This window comes from Mus musculus, chromosome 6 (genome assembly GCF_000001635.26).
Source record: "Mus musculus strain C57BL/6J chromosome 6, GRCm38.p6 C57BL/6J".
Lineage (NCBI taxonomy): Eukaryota > Metazoa > Chordata > Mammalia > Rodentia > Muridae > Mus > Mus musculus.
The window spans coordinates 43,185,671-43,204,005 of record NC_000072.6 but is presented as its reverse complement, the minus strand read 5'-3'; the positions used below and the strand labels follow the sequence as shown (position 1 = coordinate 43,204,005).

General features: G+C 38.9%; 1 protein-coding gene and 1 pseudogene across 1 annotated transcript; both read right to left on the bottom strand.

Moving 5' to 3' along the window:
• Window positions 1-1,418: 1,418 nt before the first annotated feature.
• Window positions 1,419-2,360, bottom strand: Olfr435 (olfactory receptor 435). The gene has a single exon (NM_146653.1). The coding sequence runs from the start codon at window positions 2,358-2,360 to the stop codon at window positions 1,419-1,421; it is 942 nt and encodes a 313-aa protein (NP_666864.1).
• On the bottom strand, window positions 16,559-17,358 carry Olfr436-ps1 (olfactory receptor 436, pseudogene 1; annotated as a pseudogene).

Here is an 18,335-nt window from a genome sequence, read left to right as displayed (position 1 = left end):
TGCGTGACAACTAGCCCCTTCTGCCTGACCCATAGTCTAACTGACTTGGGAGCTCAGATAAGCTCACCATGAAACATACACAGCTATGAAAAATCTGCCTTTATTCACAATGTCCTATCTTTGGCTATGTAGCCTTGTATATTTGAAAGCACTGATACTAATATACTGATAGACATATGTGGTTAAGTAGAGAGGTGCTGGAAGTCAGACAGTTTAAGAAGGAGCGAGATCTGTGCTACTGTGTGGAATCCAAGAACAATGATGCTATTATCTTTCTCATGTTTTTTTTTATATGATGAGTAAATGAAATGAATCATGTAAAGTTCTATCAATGTGTAGTGTCTGACACTCAGTAAGTGATAAACTCTCTGTGTCTTCACTTATATATCTTTATTAAAAGTGGATAAAGTATTAATTAACCACCAAATAAAGAACACATAGTCTTTTCAATATATTGGACATTTGTCATCATGATGACATTAGGCAAAACTCTGAACATGAAAGTCCATTCCATTTCAAGATGGGAGAGAAATAAATCATATGAAGCTCCTTGAGATTTCTGGGGATTGACTTCTAGTCTTCAGGCATTGCTTAACTAGGTCAAATCAGCAAAGCTCAACCTACTACCAGGCTGAAAAGCCAGTTAGATACTGGCCTCTTCCTGTAAAGGTTACTGTCAGAGATGAGAGCTGCTTTAAGTGGACGGTGACCCTCATAGGTAGGTCCATGGCATCTAGACCAACAGAGGTAGAGATCCTGATGGAGAGATGCTGGGTAACCATGCACAGAGAAAGTCTGTAGACATGCATAAATCATAGCTCATCATTTGCAGAATCTTTAAACTACCCAAATTGTTTAATTTGATTTTCACTATCAGTGTATTCAGAGACAATGCTTATTCTTACCCCTTTATTAGCTACTAATGAACCATGGACTACCAAATGTATAAATGGTATTAAAGCTCTTTCAGTATCTGTGGGTTTTGCAAAAGCTGCTGCATTATTCATAGAATAGACAAGTGTGACTAACAGACTAGGAAAGTTCTATATGTGGCTGTGGGAGTCAGTGGATATAGCTTTTTTTCTTCTTAATCTTTGATACACATAATTCATGAGGTTATGTAATTAGAATTTTGATAAAATGTACTTCAATTTGGGACCCAGAAAAATGAATTAAAATATGATTTAATTTTATAGCTAAATAAGGTCAACAAAATAAAACCAATCATGCTTGATAAAATGTCATTTCATGGAAAGCCAATGGATATACCCTATGTAGTATTTTTACTCCAAATTAAGAGAAAGGGTGTGGTATTATGCTATAAACAAAGATAAGAAGGAAATAGTGACTTTTTCTGTGTTTAGGAAATAATTGTGTATCAAAATTAGAGGAAAATACCAAGACTTGTGGTTCAAATATCACACCAATTGGGAATGGTTTTCATTGCACAGTGACCTCCTAAGGGCACCCTTGACCTCAGCATTCCTCAGGCTGTAGATCAGGGGGTTCAGCATGGGGTTGAAAAAACTGTAAAACAGGAAAAGGATCTTCTGCAGCTCTTCAGGGTGCTGGGACTTGGGGGCTATGTACATGACAATGGCACTGCCAAAGAAGAGCCCTACCACACAGAGGTGGGAGGAACAGGTAGAGAAGGCCTTTCTGCGTCCCTCCCCTGACTGGATCCTCAGGATAGTCACCAGGATGCGTGTGTAGGAGACCAGCACTAAGCACAGTGGCCCCACTAAGGCAAACACACAGGCTGCAAAGATAACAACTTGATTGAGTGTTGTGTCAGCACAGGCCAGCTTGAGGACAGACAGGATTTCACAGAAGAAGTGATTGACTTCATGAGGCCCACAGAAGGGCAGCCTCAGGATGAGGACCAAATGGACCAGAGCAAGGAGAAAGCTAAATATCCAGGAAACAGCAGCCATGATGGTACACACTCTCCAGTTCATGATGACAGTGTAGTGTAGGGGGTGGCAGATGGCAACATATCGATCATAGGACATCACCACAAGGAGGACACATTCTGTGCTCCCAAATGTCAAAAATAGGTAAGTCTGCATCATGCATCCAGCAAAGGAGATGGGCTTGGTCTCATCCAAGAGGTTTACCAGTGTTTGTGGCACTGTGTTGCAGGCATAGGCAATGTCAACAGTGGCCAAATTGGAGAGGAAGAAATACATAGGAGAGTGTAGCCTGGGCTCTAGGCAGATTAGCCCAAGGGTAAACCCATTCCCTAACAATGTAAAGATGTAGCAGACAGAGAACAATGCAAAAAGAATTACATGAATTCTTGGGCCAAGACAGAATCCCAGCAGGATGAACTCTGTGACCATTGTCTGATTTTCTTTCATTTTTTTCCTATGAAAGATAGATAGAAAGTATTAGGAGATGCAATTATATTAAAACATCCTTTTTTCCCCAAGTCAGATGTTTTTGGTGTGAAATAATTTTAAAATATACTCTTAGAAACTTATTTGGTAAATTAATGAATTAAATATTAGTTATTAAATAGTAACATTGCCTGTCAATTTACTCACATTTCAGTGTGGGCATCCAATTTTCAGAGGAGAAATATGTCAGTAGTTACAGACTTGGAACCACTGGCACTGATGTAATTAAGGACTACCAAACCTATATGAACAAAAATATCATGATATAGTGTTTAGTTTCATGTGTGCCACTCTTTTAGAAAGTTACTAGGCCATAGAAATAATACTGGAGTTTTTAGTATACTTATGTCAGGGAAAAAATAGAGAATGTAGATTGCTTTGTTAGAAATCAGGTTATTGTTACAAATTTTCAAATAGTGATTTATAAAAATTTAAATTGTAACTGGAGTATAAAGGCAGTTCTTGATGGACAAAAATAAGTGGTGTCTTACGGAATAGAAGAAGTTTAACAAATGTGATGCTGTGAGGAAGAAGTAGTTAGTAGAAATAATATTTAATTATAGTTCTATATGGAATTATATTTTCATTTTAAAATAGATTATACCTATTTATAAACCAATGAAAATATGTATTCTTGCTTTGATAAATGAACACACATCAATGTTTAATAATTTGTCAACTGGGTCACTGAAATTTATTGATTTACTATACTCATATTTCTACACACAGAAAATAGGGCAGTTTGCGTTGGGTCGAACAGTGTTATAAGCCTAGCACTGTGTAAAGTAGGCAAGTTTTGTATTCCTATAACCTATCATGGATTTGAAGGGTGTCCATGATTTGGAGTTTTTCTTGCACTATCTGTTTCGACTTCCCCTTCTTGAATTTAGCAGAATAAAAATAGTCTAAAGTGAAAATAAGGCAGAAGGAGACTAATCTTATTTTTCTTTTCAAACCTTACAAAATGGTTGCATTTTGTTACTTTATCCTGAATCATGTCTGTGTGTAGAGGTCAACGGGCAGCTTTCAGAAGCTGGCTCTTTCCTTTCACCTTGTGGGTCCCAGGGAATGAACCTGAGTTGACAAGCTTGGTAGCAAGCACCTTTACCTGCAGAGTCATCTTGCTCTCTTACTCATTTTCCTTTAATTCAATACTTTCTATTGTGAAATTCCAAATGAAATAAGTTGCTATTAGACAAATAACAACAACAAAAGAACAAGATGACCTCAGCATCAAGAATTGTCATAATCTCTGTAAGTAGGCAATTGAAAAGGTATTGGCAAGTTGATAATTCAGTTGGTTGTTTTACAGAAATCTGAATGGATAAATTAGGGTTAAAATAGTCTATAAAACTGACCCGGTGATTTTGATTTTGGACCACAATTTCTCCACTAAGTCTTGTTGAAATACAACATGGATTTTAATGAGAACTTTACTAGAGCTATTTCCTGGGCAAAATAATGTGAAGCTCAGCTACTTTCTCCAATAATCAATGCTAGGAATGACACTGAGTTAGGCTAGTCCCTAGTTTAACTGTCATCTGCAGCAAGGGGTGTTAAATGTTTGTTGAAAAATTTTTATCAGAGACAGAATTGATTTTTTAAAGAAACAATTGTAAAATTACATAACCATAAATAACTGATAACAATAATGACCCAGAAATGGGAAGCTGTTGAATGTAATCTCTCAGAGGCAGGGCTGGAGGATTTGACCAATCAGTGAGCTCAAATCATCTACTTTCATAAAATACCTGCTGGAGAAAGAGTAAAATGTTGGACAGAGATGGATGTAGAGTATAGACTCCATGCCTATGAAATAGCATTTGACAGCTTATGCAAAATGACCTACAGGAGAGGGGACAAGGGAACCAGGTGAAGCAAGAATATAAGATGTCTGCACTGCACATGGGCAGGTTGGTGACTGGCCATCTATCACCTTATTTGGATGGTTTTCTAACTAGTTATTTTAGCTGTCATTTCACATCATTTTCAGCCCTTGGTAATGATCCATTTTCTTGAACAGGTGACCCTACATGATTAACAAAATTCTCTTCTTGTGTTTCAGTTATACCTTGGCTTTGAAATAAAGAGTCTTTAGATATTATAGCTAATGCTCTATGCACTTGTGCTTTGAAGGAGCATGAATCTTTTTCTTCTTGAAAATTTCCAAAGCTAGAACTAGAAAGCAGGGAACAGACTCTAGACCAATACAACCCCTTTATTACCATACTTTGTAAAGAAATAGTTCTGTTAATGGAAACCAAGGCTGTGCCTACCTTCATAGAAGCATTATTGATACACAACCAACTTAGATTCACTGAAAATAATCTAAATAATATATATTTTTAAAATTTCATGCATAACCTGCTCATTCACTATAAGGTTAAAGTTGAATTTTTTAGAATGAAAGACTCAAACTTTAAGTACTAAGTACATACATAAGGCATGGAAAAATACTGGATTGTAGTCTCTCTCTCTCTCTCTCTCTCTCTCTCTCTCTCTCTCTCTCTGTGTGTGTGTGTGTGTGTGTGTGTGTGTTTTACTAACCCCAGACACAGAAAGATAGAGAAGTCAGATGTATTAGCATGTGGTTAGCGCTATTGTTTCAGTCTTGAAACACACATTTTCCACACCAGTAGAAAACAATTGGTTATTTTGTATTCCAGATGTCCGTTTTGTGACAGACACAAAAATAAAGGAGAAAATAACTAACTTTTGTTTTCTTATGAAATCTAATTTATTTAAAGATATAGTAGTCTCTAACAGTTATGCTAAATCAGTTCTTTCTTTCTAGGGGAAAAAAAGCCCTAAAACTCATAAAATGTCTTTCTTATGATCTGTGTTAAAGATCCTTAGTATTTGATAAGATCAACTAAAGAGTTTACAGTATGTTAAACACTTAAGTTTAATATTTACTTCTCTTATATTTTTATTAGATAACTTTTTGACATATCTAATTAAAAACAATTAATGGAAACTAATCACTAAGATATCTACAAAGACTTCCCACTGATATATGTATTCCAGTTGCAATTATAAATTTCGGGTATGATATATACATGAATGTATATCACATGTATATATGTTTGCATGTAATGAATGATTTTAAAACTGTATAAGTTGACAAACTTTTATCCAGTTAAAATAACATCTCATGGTTTAAACGTTCTACAGTAAATATTTAAGTAAGAGACGTGTTTTTTTTCTGTATAGCAAAGCTTCAACACTTCAACACTCCATATTTAGAAAAGCAAATCTCAAAGTTTGATAGATATCTGCCTCTTCTCTGTAGTTGCAGACATGGGCCAGACAGAATTTGTCACATGACTTCCTGTTGTTTACCAATTGTGCAGCTCAAATAGAAGCCTGGTTACTTGTATGCAATGAGAAAGAACAGAAAATGAATTAGTTTTCTTGCTTGCACTATAACAAAGAGAGGCTTTGCCAGGTCATCTTATGGATGACTCTATCGAGTAGAATCCTATGCACCAAGCATTTTGGGAAAAGTAGGGCAGGTTGATTAAACCAGCATTATGAATACTTTATTGTAAAAATATCTTCAGCACAAAGATATTAATATAAAGGTAAACTTTAAATATCAAAACCTTCTAAGCAGGACATTTAGAGTTTCTTGACATTTCGTTCTTTTCTCACTTTGCCCCATGATCAGACACATCTGCCCATTTCCATACACATGTCAAAAACGCATCCTCCACACCTCAGATGATTTAACTTGTATTTATTTTTCAGCATAGATCTGCTTTTCTAAATACATTTTTAAAGGTGTGTTCAAAGAAAGATATGTTTAAGACATAGACTTGACATTCATTTGGTTTCATATTCTATTGGAATAAAATTACATTCATAAGTTTATCAGGTATTTTGACAGTGGTGACAAGAATTAAATGTAACCTTTATAAAATCACCAACATATATTAATTGTTCTGATATGGAGCATTACTCTGTAACATATCCTACTCTTCTACTATATTGTTGTTGAGTAGGACAATTACTTCACATATTTCATCCAAGCTCACAATGTAGAGATTACTTACTATTCATGTAGATTAATGACCATGTAAACTCAGCATCCATAAAGACAATTGATTTCTCTTCCTGATTAATAAAGAGTAGTAATAACAGAGGGAGAGCAGGCCAAAACCCAGAAGCTTTAAAAAATCTGGGAGTACTTAGGTAGTAAAGAAAAGCCAGGCACCCTTCTTATCTGAACGTTAAACCCAAGGGTTTCAAAGAGGAAGCAGCTGGAAGTTGGTACAGATCCTGTATCCTCAGATCTTCATGGAACTACAGAAACCTCCCTGCCTGAAATGTAGGTGCATACTCAGGAAAGATGGTAATATTCTCTTAGGGTCCAACCTGGCAGTCTTGAGGGAATTACAGGAAGGGCTATGCCGTGAAATACCCTGCATGCCCACCTCTGCTAAAAGCAGTGGGCAAGCAACTGTGTTTTTCTATTTCTGTTCTTATCCCCAGCACACAATTTGAAACATTACCATCAAAAATACCTCTGAGACAACAACTCTCATTAGAGTTCCTAAGTACTTCTCATTATATGAGCTCATAACTTTCAGAATAGCATTGTTTCCAGTCTCCAGAGGATTCTGGTAATCCTGCCAAGAAGCAGGACTACTGGATGAGCTTTCTGGCATCCAGTCTGCAAGTCAGCTTGTTTTTGATGGAATTTAGTTGCCCTGAGCTGAAGAATAGATGGAGAAAAAAGACTCTAAAACTAATCTGATTGAAAGTTGTACTTCAAGGTGGGGAGATGGTGTGAAAGCTGCTTAGAGAGTCATCCATTGCCTGCAAAATTCATGATGTCCTTGTGTTTACTAACTGAATTGTATCTCATTGGGTAAATGGATCACATTTTCTGTATCCATTCTTTGGTTGAGGGACATCTGGGTTGTTTGCAGTTTCTGCTTACTATGAATAAAATTTGCTATAAACATAGTGGAGAATGTGTCCTTGTGATATTGTGAAGCATCTTTTGGGTACATGCCCAGGAGGTACAGCTGGGTCTTCAGGTAGGACTATTTCTGATTTTCTGAGAAACGGCCAAATTGTTTTTCAGAGTGACTGTACAAGTTTGCAATCCCACCAGCAATGGAGGAGTGTTCATTTTTTTCCATATCTTCACTAGCTTGTGCTGTCACTTGAGATTTTAATCTTAGCCATTCTGATTGGTGTAAGGTGAAATCTCAGGGTCATTTTGATTTGCCTTTCCTTAATGACTAAGGATGTTGGACATTTATTTAAGTGCTTTTCAGCCCTTCAAAATCCCTCTATTGAGAGTTCTCTGTTCAGCTCTATACCTCATTTTTAAATAGGACATGCATGCTATGTACTCACTGATAAGTGGACATTAGCCATAAAGTACAGGATACCCAAGATACACCCCAGAGACCGAAAGATGTTAAACAAGAAGGAAGGCCCAAGTAAGGATGCCTGAATCTTACTTAGAAGGGGGAATAAAATAGTCATAGGAGGCAGGTGGAGGGAGATAACTGGGAGGGAGAGAGGATGGGGAGAGGAATGGGGGTATATGTATGGGGTATGGGTTCAGATAGGAGAGAGAGCCAGAGGGCAGAGGGACAGGAGAATGAAGGGAAATCTGCAGCTGCCAGGGATGAGAAGTCTAGGAAGAACCAGAGACCAGGGCTTTTGGGGGAGCAGGGCTTCCAGGAGCCAATGCAGATGACCTTAGCTGAGATGCCTAAAAGTAAGGATATGGAATCTGTAACCAGGCAGGAATACCAGTGGAGGGATAAGGACACCAACTCAGCTGTGAAACCTTTGACCCCCAAATGTGTCCTACCCCCAAGATATGCCGGGAAAAAGATGAGCAGAGACAGAAGGAATGGCCAACCAATGACTAGCTCAAATTGAGAACCATTCCATTGGCAAGCACCAATCCCTGACACTATTAATGATACTCTGTTAAGCTTGCAGACAGGAGCCTAGCATAACTGTCCTCCGAGAAGCTCTTCCTAGCAGCTGACTGAAACCAAATGCAGATAACCACAGCCAAACATTGGGCATAGCTTGGGGACTCTTATGGAAGTGTTGGGGGAAGGACTGAAGGGGCTAGGCACTCCACAGGAAGACTAACAGTCTTCAATAAACATGGAACCCTGGGTGCTTTCAGAGACTGAGACACTAACCAAAAGAGCATACACTGGCTGGACCAAGTCCCCTGGCACATATATAGTACACAGCTCAGTCTCTATGTGGGTCCCCCAACATATGGAGCGTGTGGGGGGCTGTCCCTAAAGCTCTAACCTGACTGGAATCAGTTCTCAAACAGGGCTGACTTGTTTGACCTCACTGAGAGATAATGCATCTTATTCTGCAGAAACTTGCCAACGTGAGGGGGTCCACAGGGGTGCCCCAGCCTCTCAGAGGAGAAGGGAAGGTGGTATGGTGGGAGGGATTGCGTTTGGGACTGACCTGGAGAAGGGCAGCTTTTGGGACATAAACAAACAAACAATTTAACAAATAAGTAAGAAAGTTAAGAGTCCAAGGAGAGGCTAAAATATTTAAGGGAGGTTTTGAGGGACCTGTTTTAAGGCAGCACCTTCTAAGGCAGTAAGCTCAAATGTAAATCATTACTTGTTAGTGCTCATCAAACGCCTTGTGAAAGGTGGGGCAGGGGTGGCTTGCTTCAGTGACTGACCCCTCCTGGGAAGACAGGAGCATCCACAAGGTGGTTTCCCTTATGAGTTACCATCTCTCCTAGGATGATGGAAATACACAATAGTAAGAGCATTTTTATTTTTATTTTTGTTTCCTTCTAATATTGGACACGGGAGAAAAAATAATTGTAGTCCAAGCCACACTGAACTTTATAAAGTAGTGAGCTTATTACATTGTGATCCTGATCTTCTGGAGATAAAGTATAAACTCAAGAGAGATTCTCACACCTTCAAAGAAGATCTACTTCCAGTTCTGCACAAACTATTTCACAAGATAGAAGTAGAAGGTACTCTACCCAACTCATTTTATGAAGCCACTATTACTCTGATACCTAAACCACAGAAAGATCCAACAAAGATAGAGAACTTCAGACCAATTTCTCTTATGAATATCGATGCAAAAATCCTTAATAAAATTCTCGCTAACCGAATCCAAGAACACATTAAAGCAATCATCCATCCTGACCAAGTAGGTTTTATTCCAGGGATGCAGGGATGGTTTAATATACGAAAATCCATCAATGTAATCCATTATATAAACAAACTCAAAGACAAAAACCACATGATCATCTCGTTAGATGCAGAAAAAGCATTTGACAAGATCCAACACCCATTCATGATAAAAGTTCTGGAAAGATCAGGAATTCGAGGCCCATACCTAAACACGATAAAAGCAATCTACAGCAAACCAGTAGCCAACATCAAAGTAAATGGAGAGAAGCTGGAAGCAATCCCACTAAAATCAGGGACTAGACAAGGCTGCCCACTTTCACCCTACCTTTTCAACATAGTACTTGAAGTATTAGCCAGAGCAATTCGACAACAAAAGGAGATCAAGGGGATACAAATTGGAAAGGAGGAAGTCAAAATATCACTTTTTGCAGATGATATGATAGTATATATAAGTGACCCTAAAAATTCCACCAGAGAACTCCTAAACCTGATAAACAGCTTCGGTGAAGTAGCTGGATATAAAATTAACTCAAACAAGTCAATGGCCTTTCTCTACACAAAGAATAAACAGGCTGAGAAAGAAATTAGGGAAACAACACCCTTCTCAATAGTCACAAATAATATAAAATATCTCGGCGTGACTCTAACTAAGGAAGTGAAAGATCTGTATGATAAAAACTTCAAGTCTCTGAAGAAAGAAATTAAAGAAGATCTCAGAAGATGGAAAGATCTCCCATGCTCATGGATTGGCAGGATCAACATTGTAAAAATGGCTATCTTGCCAAAAGCAATCTACAGATTCAATGCAATCCCCATCAAAATTCCAACACAATTCTTCAACGAATTAGAAGGAGCAATTTGCAAATTCATCTGGAATAACAAAAAACCTAGGATAGCAAAAACTCTTCTCAAGGATAGAAAACCTCTGGTGGAATCACCATGCCTGACCTAAAGCTTTACTACAGAGCAATTGTGATAAAAACTGCATGGTACTGGTATAGAGACAGACAAGTAGACCAATGGAATAGAATTGAAGACCCAGAAATGAACCCACACACCTATCATTACTTGATCTTCGACAAGGGAGCTAAAACCATCCAGTGGAAGAAAGACAGCATTTTCAACAATTGGTGCTGGCACAACTGGTTGTTATCGTGTAGAAGAATGCTAATCGATCCATACTTATCTCCTTGTACTAAGGTCAAATCTAAGTGGATCAAGGAACTTCACATAAAACCAGAGACACTGAAACTTATAGAGGAGAAAGTGGGGAAAAGCCTTGAAGATATGGGCACAGGGGAAAAATTCCTGAACAGAACAGCAATGGCTTGTGCTGTAAGATCGAGAATTGACAAATGGGACCTAATGAAACTCCAAAGTTTCTGCAAGGCAAAAGACACCGTCAATAAGACAAAAAGACCACCAACAGATTGGGAAAGGATCTTTACCTATCCTAAATCAGATAGGGGACTAATATCCAACATATATAAAGAACTCAAGAAGGTGGACTTCAGAAAATCAAATAACCCCATTAAAAAATGGGGCTCAGAACTGAACAAAGAATTCTCACCTGAGGAATACCGAATGGCAGAGAAGCACCTGAAAAAATGTTCAACATCCTTAATCATCAGGGAAATGCAAATCAAAACAACCCTGAGATTCCACCTCACACCAGTCAGAATGGCTATGATCAAATATTCAGGTGACAGCAGATACTGGCGTGGATGTGGAGAAAGAGGAACACTCCTCCATTGTTGGTGGGATTGCAGGCTTGTACAACCACTCTGGAAATCAGTCTGGCGGTTCCTCAGAAAACTGGATATAGTACTACCGGAGGATCCAGCAATACCTCTCCTGGGCATATATCCAGAAGATGCCCCAACTGGTAAGAAGGACACATGCTCCACTATGTTCATAGCAGCCTTATTTATAATAGCCAGAAGCTGGAAGGAACCCAGATGCCCCTCAACAGAGGAATGGATACAGAAAATGTGGTACATCTACACAATGGAGTACTACTCAGCTATTAAAAAGAATGAATTTATGAAATTCTTAGCCAAATGGATGGACCTGGAGGGCATCATCCTGAGTGAGGTAACACATTCACAAAGGAACTCACACAATATGTACTCACTGATAAGTGGATATTAGCCCAAAACCTAGGATATCCAAGATATAAGATACAATTTCCTAAACACATGAAACTCAAGAAAAATGAAGACTGAAGTGTGGACACTATGCCCCTCCTTAGAAGTGGGAACAAAACACCCTTGGAAGGAGGTACAGAGACAAAGTTTGGAGCTGAGATAAAAAGATGGACCATGTAGAGACTGCCATATCCGGGGATCCATCCCATAATCAGCTTCCAAATGCTGACACCATTGCATACACTAGCAAGATTATGCTGAAAGGACCCTGATATAGCTGTCTCTTGTCAGAGTATGCCTGGGCCTAGCAAACATAGAAGTGGATGCTCACAGTCGGCTATTGGATGGATCACATGGCCCCCAATGAAGGAGCTAGAGAAAGTACCCAAGAAGCTAAAGGGATCTGCAACCCTATAGGTGGAACAACATTATGAACTAACCAGTACCCCGGAGCTCTTGACTCTAGCTGCATATGTATCAAAAGATGGCCTAGGCGGCCATCACTGGAAAGAGAGGCCCATTGGACCCGCAAACTTTATATGCCCCAGTACAGGGGAACGCCAGGGCCAAAAAAGGGGAGTGGGTGGGTAGGGGAATGGGGGTGGGTGGCTATGGGGGACTTTTGGTATAGCATTGGAAATGTAAATGAGCTAAATACCTAATAAAAATGGAAAAAAAAAAGAGAGAGATTCTCACATTTTTCCGTCATTGCAGCTCATGGCCACCTCTGTTGTGAATATACATCCATAATGAGGGAAAAAAATACTGTTTTTAGGGAAACCAAACCTTTCTTATGCACAGAGGCCACTCCATAAACATTTTACCTTCTTTTTGCATTCAGGAGAGCAACAATGAATGTAAATGAAATGCCCACGATAACCATATGAAGTCTTCACTGTATAGATACCAATCATAAATAGCCATTCTAGTCAACGAGACGGAAAGTTTAAGTCAGGTCAAGCTCAACGTAAAATTTCATGAGGGCAAACAAATTGAAATTCAGAAAACACATCACCCAAATCACTTTTAATGCATAAGCAAGATGGGACAGCCTCTGTTTCAACAAGCTGTCACTGTGAAACATAAACACATGGAAAATGTAAACACAGGAAACAAAGTCTAACTGAAACAAATATGTTTATAAATGTTTGCATTATTTTTAACCACAGAAAGAAGAAAATTGCCTCTAGGGAGTAGTAGACAGAAAATCTGTATGAACAGAGTCTAATAGAAAACATTTCTTTATAGTCAACACACATTTGAGACTAGAAAGCTGAAAAATTAGTGGATGTAATTAAGTTTTACATTTGAAAATACAACAAAAAACCCAAACTTTAAAATTCTTGAAAAAAAAATCATAATACCAATAACTATTACTCAAATGTTCTATTCAAAGTAAAGTGAAATTTCTTTTATCTTGTGTTGGCTTTCCCTGTAAGATGTAAACACATATTCATTGTTATATATAGGGCACAGATGATAGACCAACAAAATAGACCTAGCTTAATGAATCAGTGAATTTTGGAGGGGTTCTTACAGGAGTGTAGATGATTAAAAGGGCAACTTCATGTCTGAGGAGCCTACCTCAGTATTGGTGAGGACTCAATGAAAGCTGCATTTCTGAAGCTGTCCATATGGCTTGCAGGCAGCACGGGTGGATGGTAATTCTCTTTCTATAGCTGTTAATGCTTGTTTAATTCTGAAGAGGGGATTTATGTATTTCCTAAGTTTCAGGATTATCTTGAGACTTGTGAGTTTTGTTTTCTTCCTGAGCTTCATAAATTTAATTTACTTTCTATGTTGTAAGGTCACTCATTCGAGGAGAAAACATTCCAGTTTGAAGGAAGTAGCTACTCAACTTCTGGTTAGTACTTAAACTGTTTTAAAGAATAAAAATGTGTACTGGAGAGGTGACTCAGTGGCTAAGAGCACTGACTGCTCTTGCAGAGGTCCTTGACTTCAATTCCCAGCAACCACATGGTGGCTCACAACCATCTGTAATGGGATCTGATACCCTCTTCTGGTGTGTCTGAAGACAGAAACAGTGTACTCAAATACATAAAATAAATAAATAAATCTGAAAACAGAATAAAAATGCTACATAAGTATAGGAATGGGCAAAACCAACAGCACAGTCAGTGTTAATTGAAATAAAAACATTTATATTATGGGCTAGCACTATTTACTTTTTAGTAGGCATTAAAAGCTCTTATGCTTAAAGAAATTCTAGAATTTTAGAGCAATAGACTTAAAACCTAACTAAAACAAGAAGTATGATCAGGTCTCCACATAAAACATCATCAGAGAGATTTGTAAAGGTACCTTTCCCTATTATGAGAGGTGCGACTAAGATGTGAGAGGGTGTATCTTCAGGGTAACACTTGAGGGTAGTGTTCTGGGTAGGGAGTACAGATGCAGTTCTTAACTGGGCATCCTGAGTGATTTAGCTTTCAAATCGCAGGTGTTTATTTGGAATGCATAGATCCTGGGAATATAGGAGACAGTGATTGAGATAGGGTTTATTTTTCTCAGCTGCTAGTGTTACTTTAACTGAGACATAGGGCAAAGATAAGTGCTCCTCTTTACATCATGTAGCTGTGGCTGGTCACAACTACCAATTTGAGGCTATATCATCCTGCCCTTTTACATTTAGTGTGGGCTATGTTTTCCCAGCAGGGATACTATAAGAATAACTTTGAGCAACTCCTGAAGCTGTGGTGGACATGAGATTAGAATCCTGAGTTATACCAAATCAATCAGAAGCATAGGTCAGACCTGGAGCATGTTATTGCCATCTGAAGTGGGGTAGACTTGTGACAAAGAACCATTGCCTAATGAGATGATGTTATCTAGTATCAGATAGCTGTTAGAGTTCAGTTGGAAGACATGCAGCTGATCATCACTGGACAGCAGATTATTTGGTTTGTGCTGAAAGTCTTCACACACCCAGTATCAATGTTGAAAATTGTGAGAACAAGAATGGGAAAATAATCCAATCTTTGATAGAAATTAAATATCCAAATGAAAAACACACATTTTAAAAAATACTTCTAATATTTTTGACTTCATGATGACATTGAGAAAGACTAGAGACAGGAGAGTATATTATGTCAGACTGAAAAATCATCTGAGGGACTGAGGTATGGATCTGTGTGTTAGGTGCTTGTTACTTCAGATCCTCAGTACTCACATTAAAACCAGGCACGGAAGGACACACCTGACACCAGTGCTATAGAAGTAGAGAAAAGTAGATCCTAGGGGCTTGCTGGCTAGTCAGTCTAGCCAAAGCAGCAAGCATTAAGTTCAGTAAAGAGATACTGCATAAAAAACCAAAGTGAAGATCAGTAAAGGAAGATACTCAAAGTTGACCTCTGACCTACACACACACACACACACACACACACACACACACACGCACACACATGCATACATGCACACAGACACACATGCACATGAGTGCACACACATGCATGAACACACATAAATGAATACACACAAACATGCACACACATGTATACCTGACACATGCATATATATGTGTATGCAGGTGCATGCAAGAGCAGACAAAAGAATACATGTGCATATACATGAAATGATTTCATTGAGAAATCACCTATAATATGTTGGAACTGAATACTAGTCTCTAGTTTTTAACTAAGTTGCAGAGCCAGCTAGGTACCAACTCTATCTTGCAAAGCTTCTCATGGAGGGCAAGATGACCTTGGAGGGCAGTGACATATATCTGGATGTAGAGAGCTGATGGAAAGATGCTGGGAAACAATGCATAGAAATGTCTGCACAGATATAAATCACAGTTCATCATAGTATGTTTGTAGAGAAATACTACACTGCCCCAATAGTTTAACCTGATTTTCACTTTCAGTTTATTCAAGGAGAAAATGCTCACATTTATCCTTTTACCAGCTAGCAATGAGCCATCAGAATCCCCAGTCTATAAATGAAGCTGCAGTGACTTCATTGTCTATAGTCTTTAAAGAGATACTCCCCTCTTCTTCCTCCTGTCGTTTTGTTTTAATTTTGTTCCTTCACTCAACAAACAAGTTAACACCCTAATATGTGTCAGTAACTTGATTATAAAAGTTTCTGGTCTCACAAAGCACAACTAGATGTCCTGTGTTTCCTGGCCTAGACAAGTGTAATTGTAGAAGAATGAACCAGTGTGTGACCTGATTTCAGGATCACCATATCTGGGTAGAGCTTGTTTCACTTCTAAATCTGGTGCAGTTTATGAAGTAATCTAAAATTACCCTAAAGGTATGATGGCATGTAATTTTGGAAGGCCCAGAGAATGAGTTAAAACACCCTATAATTTCATAATCAATCCAATTGGAAATTAGTTACATCCGATAAAGCTTTGTGTCTATGATGTAACTTGTTGATATTTTTTTTCCTAAACCTAGAGAAGATACGTTCTTATCACCAGGCACAGAAAAAGACAATGCGAATGTTTCCATATTTGGGTAATAACTGGAGACTAACATTTGCGGAAACTTCTGAGGCTGGTGGCTCAAACATAATACCAACTGGGAATGAATTTCTTTGCACAATGCCCTCCTCGGAGCACCGTTGGCCCCAGTGTTCTTCAACCTGTAGATTAGGGGGTTCAACGTGGGTTTTAAAAGCTGTAAAACAAGAAAAGGCTAGGGATTGGAGAGATGGCTCAGTGGTTAAGAGAACTGGCTGATCTCCCAGAGGTCCTGAGTTCAATTTCCAGAAACCACATGTGCCTCACAACCATCTGTAATGGGATCCGATGCTCTCTTCTGGTGTGTCTGAAGACAGTGACAGTGTACGCATATACATAAAATAAATAAATAATCTTTTTTTTTTTTTTTAAAGAAAATACACTTCTGTTGCTCTTCAGGGTTCTGGGACTTGGGGTCATGTACATAATGATGATACTGACAAAGAAGAGCCCAACCACATAGTGGTGGGAAGAACAGGCAGAGAAGGCTTTTCTGAGACCCTCCTATGACTTCATCCTGAGAACAGACACCAGGATGTACCTGTTGGAGACTAGCACCAAGTGCAGAGGCCCCACTAAGATGAGCACAGAAGCAGTGTAGATGATGGCTTTGTTGATTCCAGCTTGAGGACAGACAGGGTTTCACAAAAGAATTGATTGGTTCCATTTGTTACCCAGAAGAGCAGACTTAGAATGGGTATGCAAATATTTATAGCCCAACTAACTCGAGATTGAGTTCATAATCTACTCAGAGGAAATTATAAAATAGCAATTTTTATTATTAGTATTGTTTTTTATCGACAAGAATAATTATGGATATTTACTTGTGGAATGCTATTTAATGTCTAGATACTTGAATATAAGGAGTATTGTGAGGTAGTGAGAAGGAAGGGCTTTGTAAATGCAATATCTAATGACAATGACATGCTATTGGGGGGGTTCACTTAAACCCTACATAAATCCAACATAATGTAAACATCAGATCAATGTAGATGACAAAAATTTATTGTAATCAAGCCACTACTGATTGTTTAGGGCTACAGAACAGACTTGGGAGCTGAGCTATGACCCTTAAAGGAGACGATGCAGCATATTTAAAGGATGAAACCATAAAGAGAGGGGGAGTGGGGGAGCTGAAATTTTCTGTTGATATTTTTTTACCATTTTATTCGTTTACATTGCAAACGATATTCAGCTTCCTGAATACCCCTTCATAAACCCGCCATCAACACCTCCTCTCCTCTCCCCTTTGTCTCTATGAAGGTGATCACCACCAATTCACCCACTTCAGCCTCACCCCACCAGCATCCCCCTACACTGGGGCATTCCCTCCCCTCCCATTGATGTCAGATAAGGCCATCCTCTGCTACTTATCTATCTGGAGCTATGGATCCCTTTATATATACTCTTTGGTTGGTGGTTAATCCTTGGGAGCTCTGGGTGGTTCAGTTAGTTGATATTATTCTTCCTGTGGGGTTGCAATCCCCTTCAACTCCTTCAGTCCTTCCCCCAGTTCTTCCACTTGGGGTCCCCTGACTCAGTCCAAGGATTGGCTGTGAGTATCTGCATCTGTATTGGTCAGCTGCTGGTAGAACCTTTCAGAGGACAGTTATAAGAGGGTCCTGTCAACAAGCGCTTTTTGGCATCAGCAATAGTGTCTGGGTTTGGTGTCTGCATATGGGATGGATGTCTAGGTGGGGTAGCCTCTGGATGGCCTTTCCTTCAGTTTCTGCTCCATTTTTTCTTTTGTCTTCACATTTCCTTGGGATAGAAACAATTCTAGCTTAAAATTTTTGAGATGGGTGGGTGGTCCCATCCCTCAACCTGAAGCTGTGCCTATCTACTGGAGATGGTTTCTACATGTTCTATCTCCCCTTTGTTGGATATTTTGGCTAATGTCATCCCCATAGGGTCCTGGGAACCTCTTGCTTCCCTGGCATCTGTGACTTTCTATTGGCTACGCCCAGTTCCTCATCCTCCACTGCTACATATATCTGTTCAATTTCCTGATCCTTTATTTTCCTCTTGTCCCTTCCAATACCTGTTTCTAACCCCCCTTTTCTCCTCCCCATTCTACGTATGATTGAAGAATCTACACTTCGGTCTTCCACCTTCTTAAACTACAGATGATGTGTAG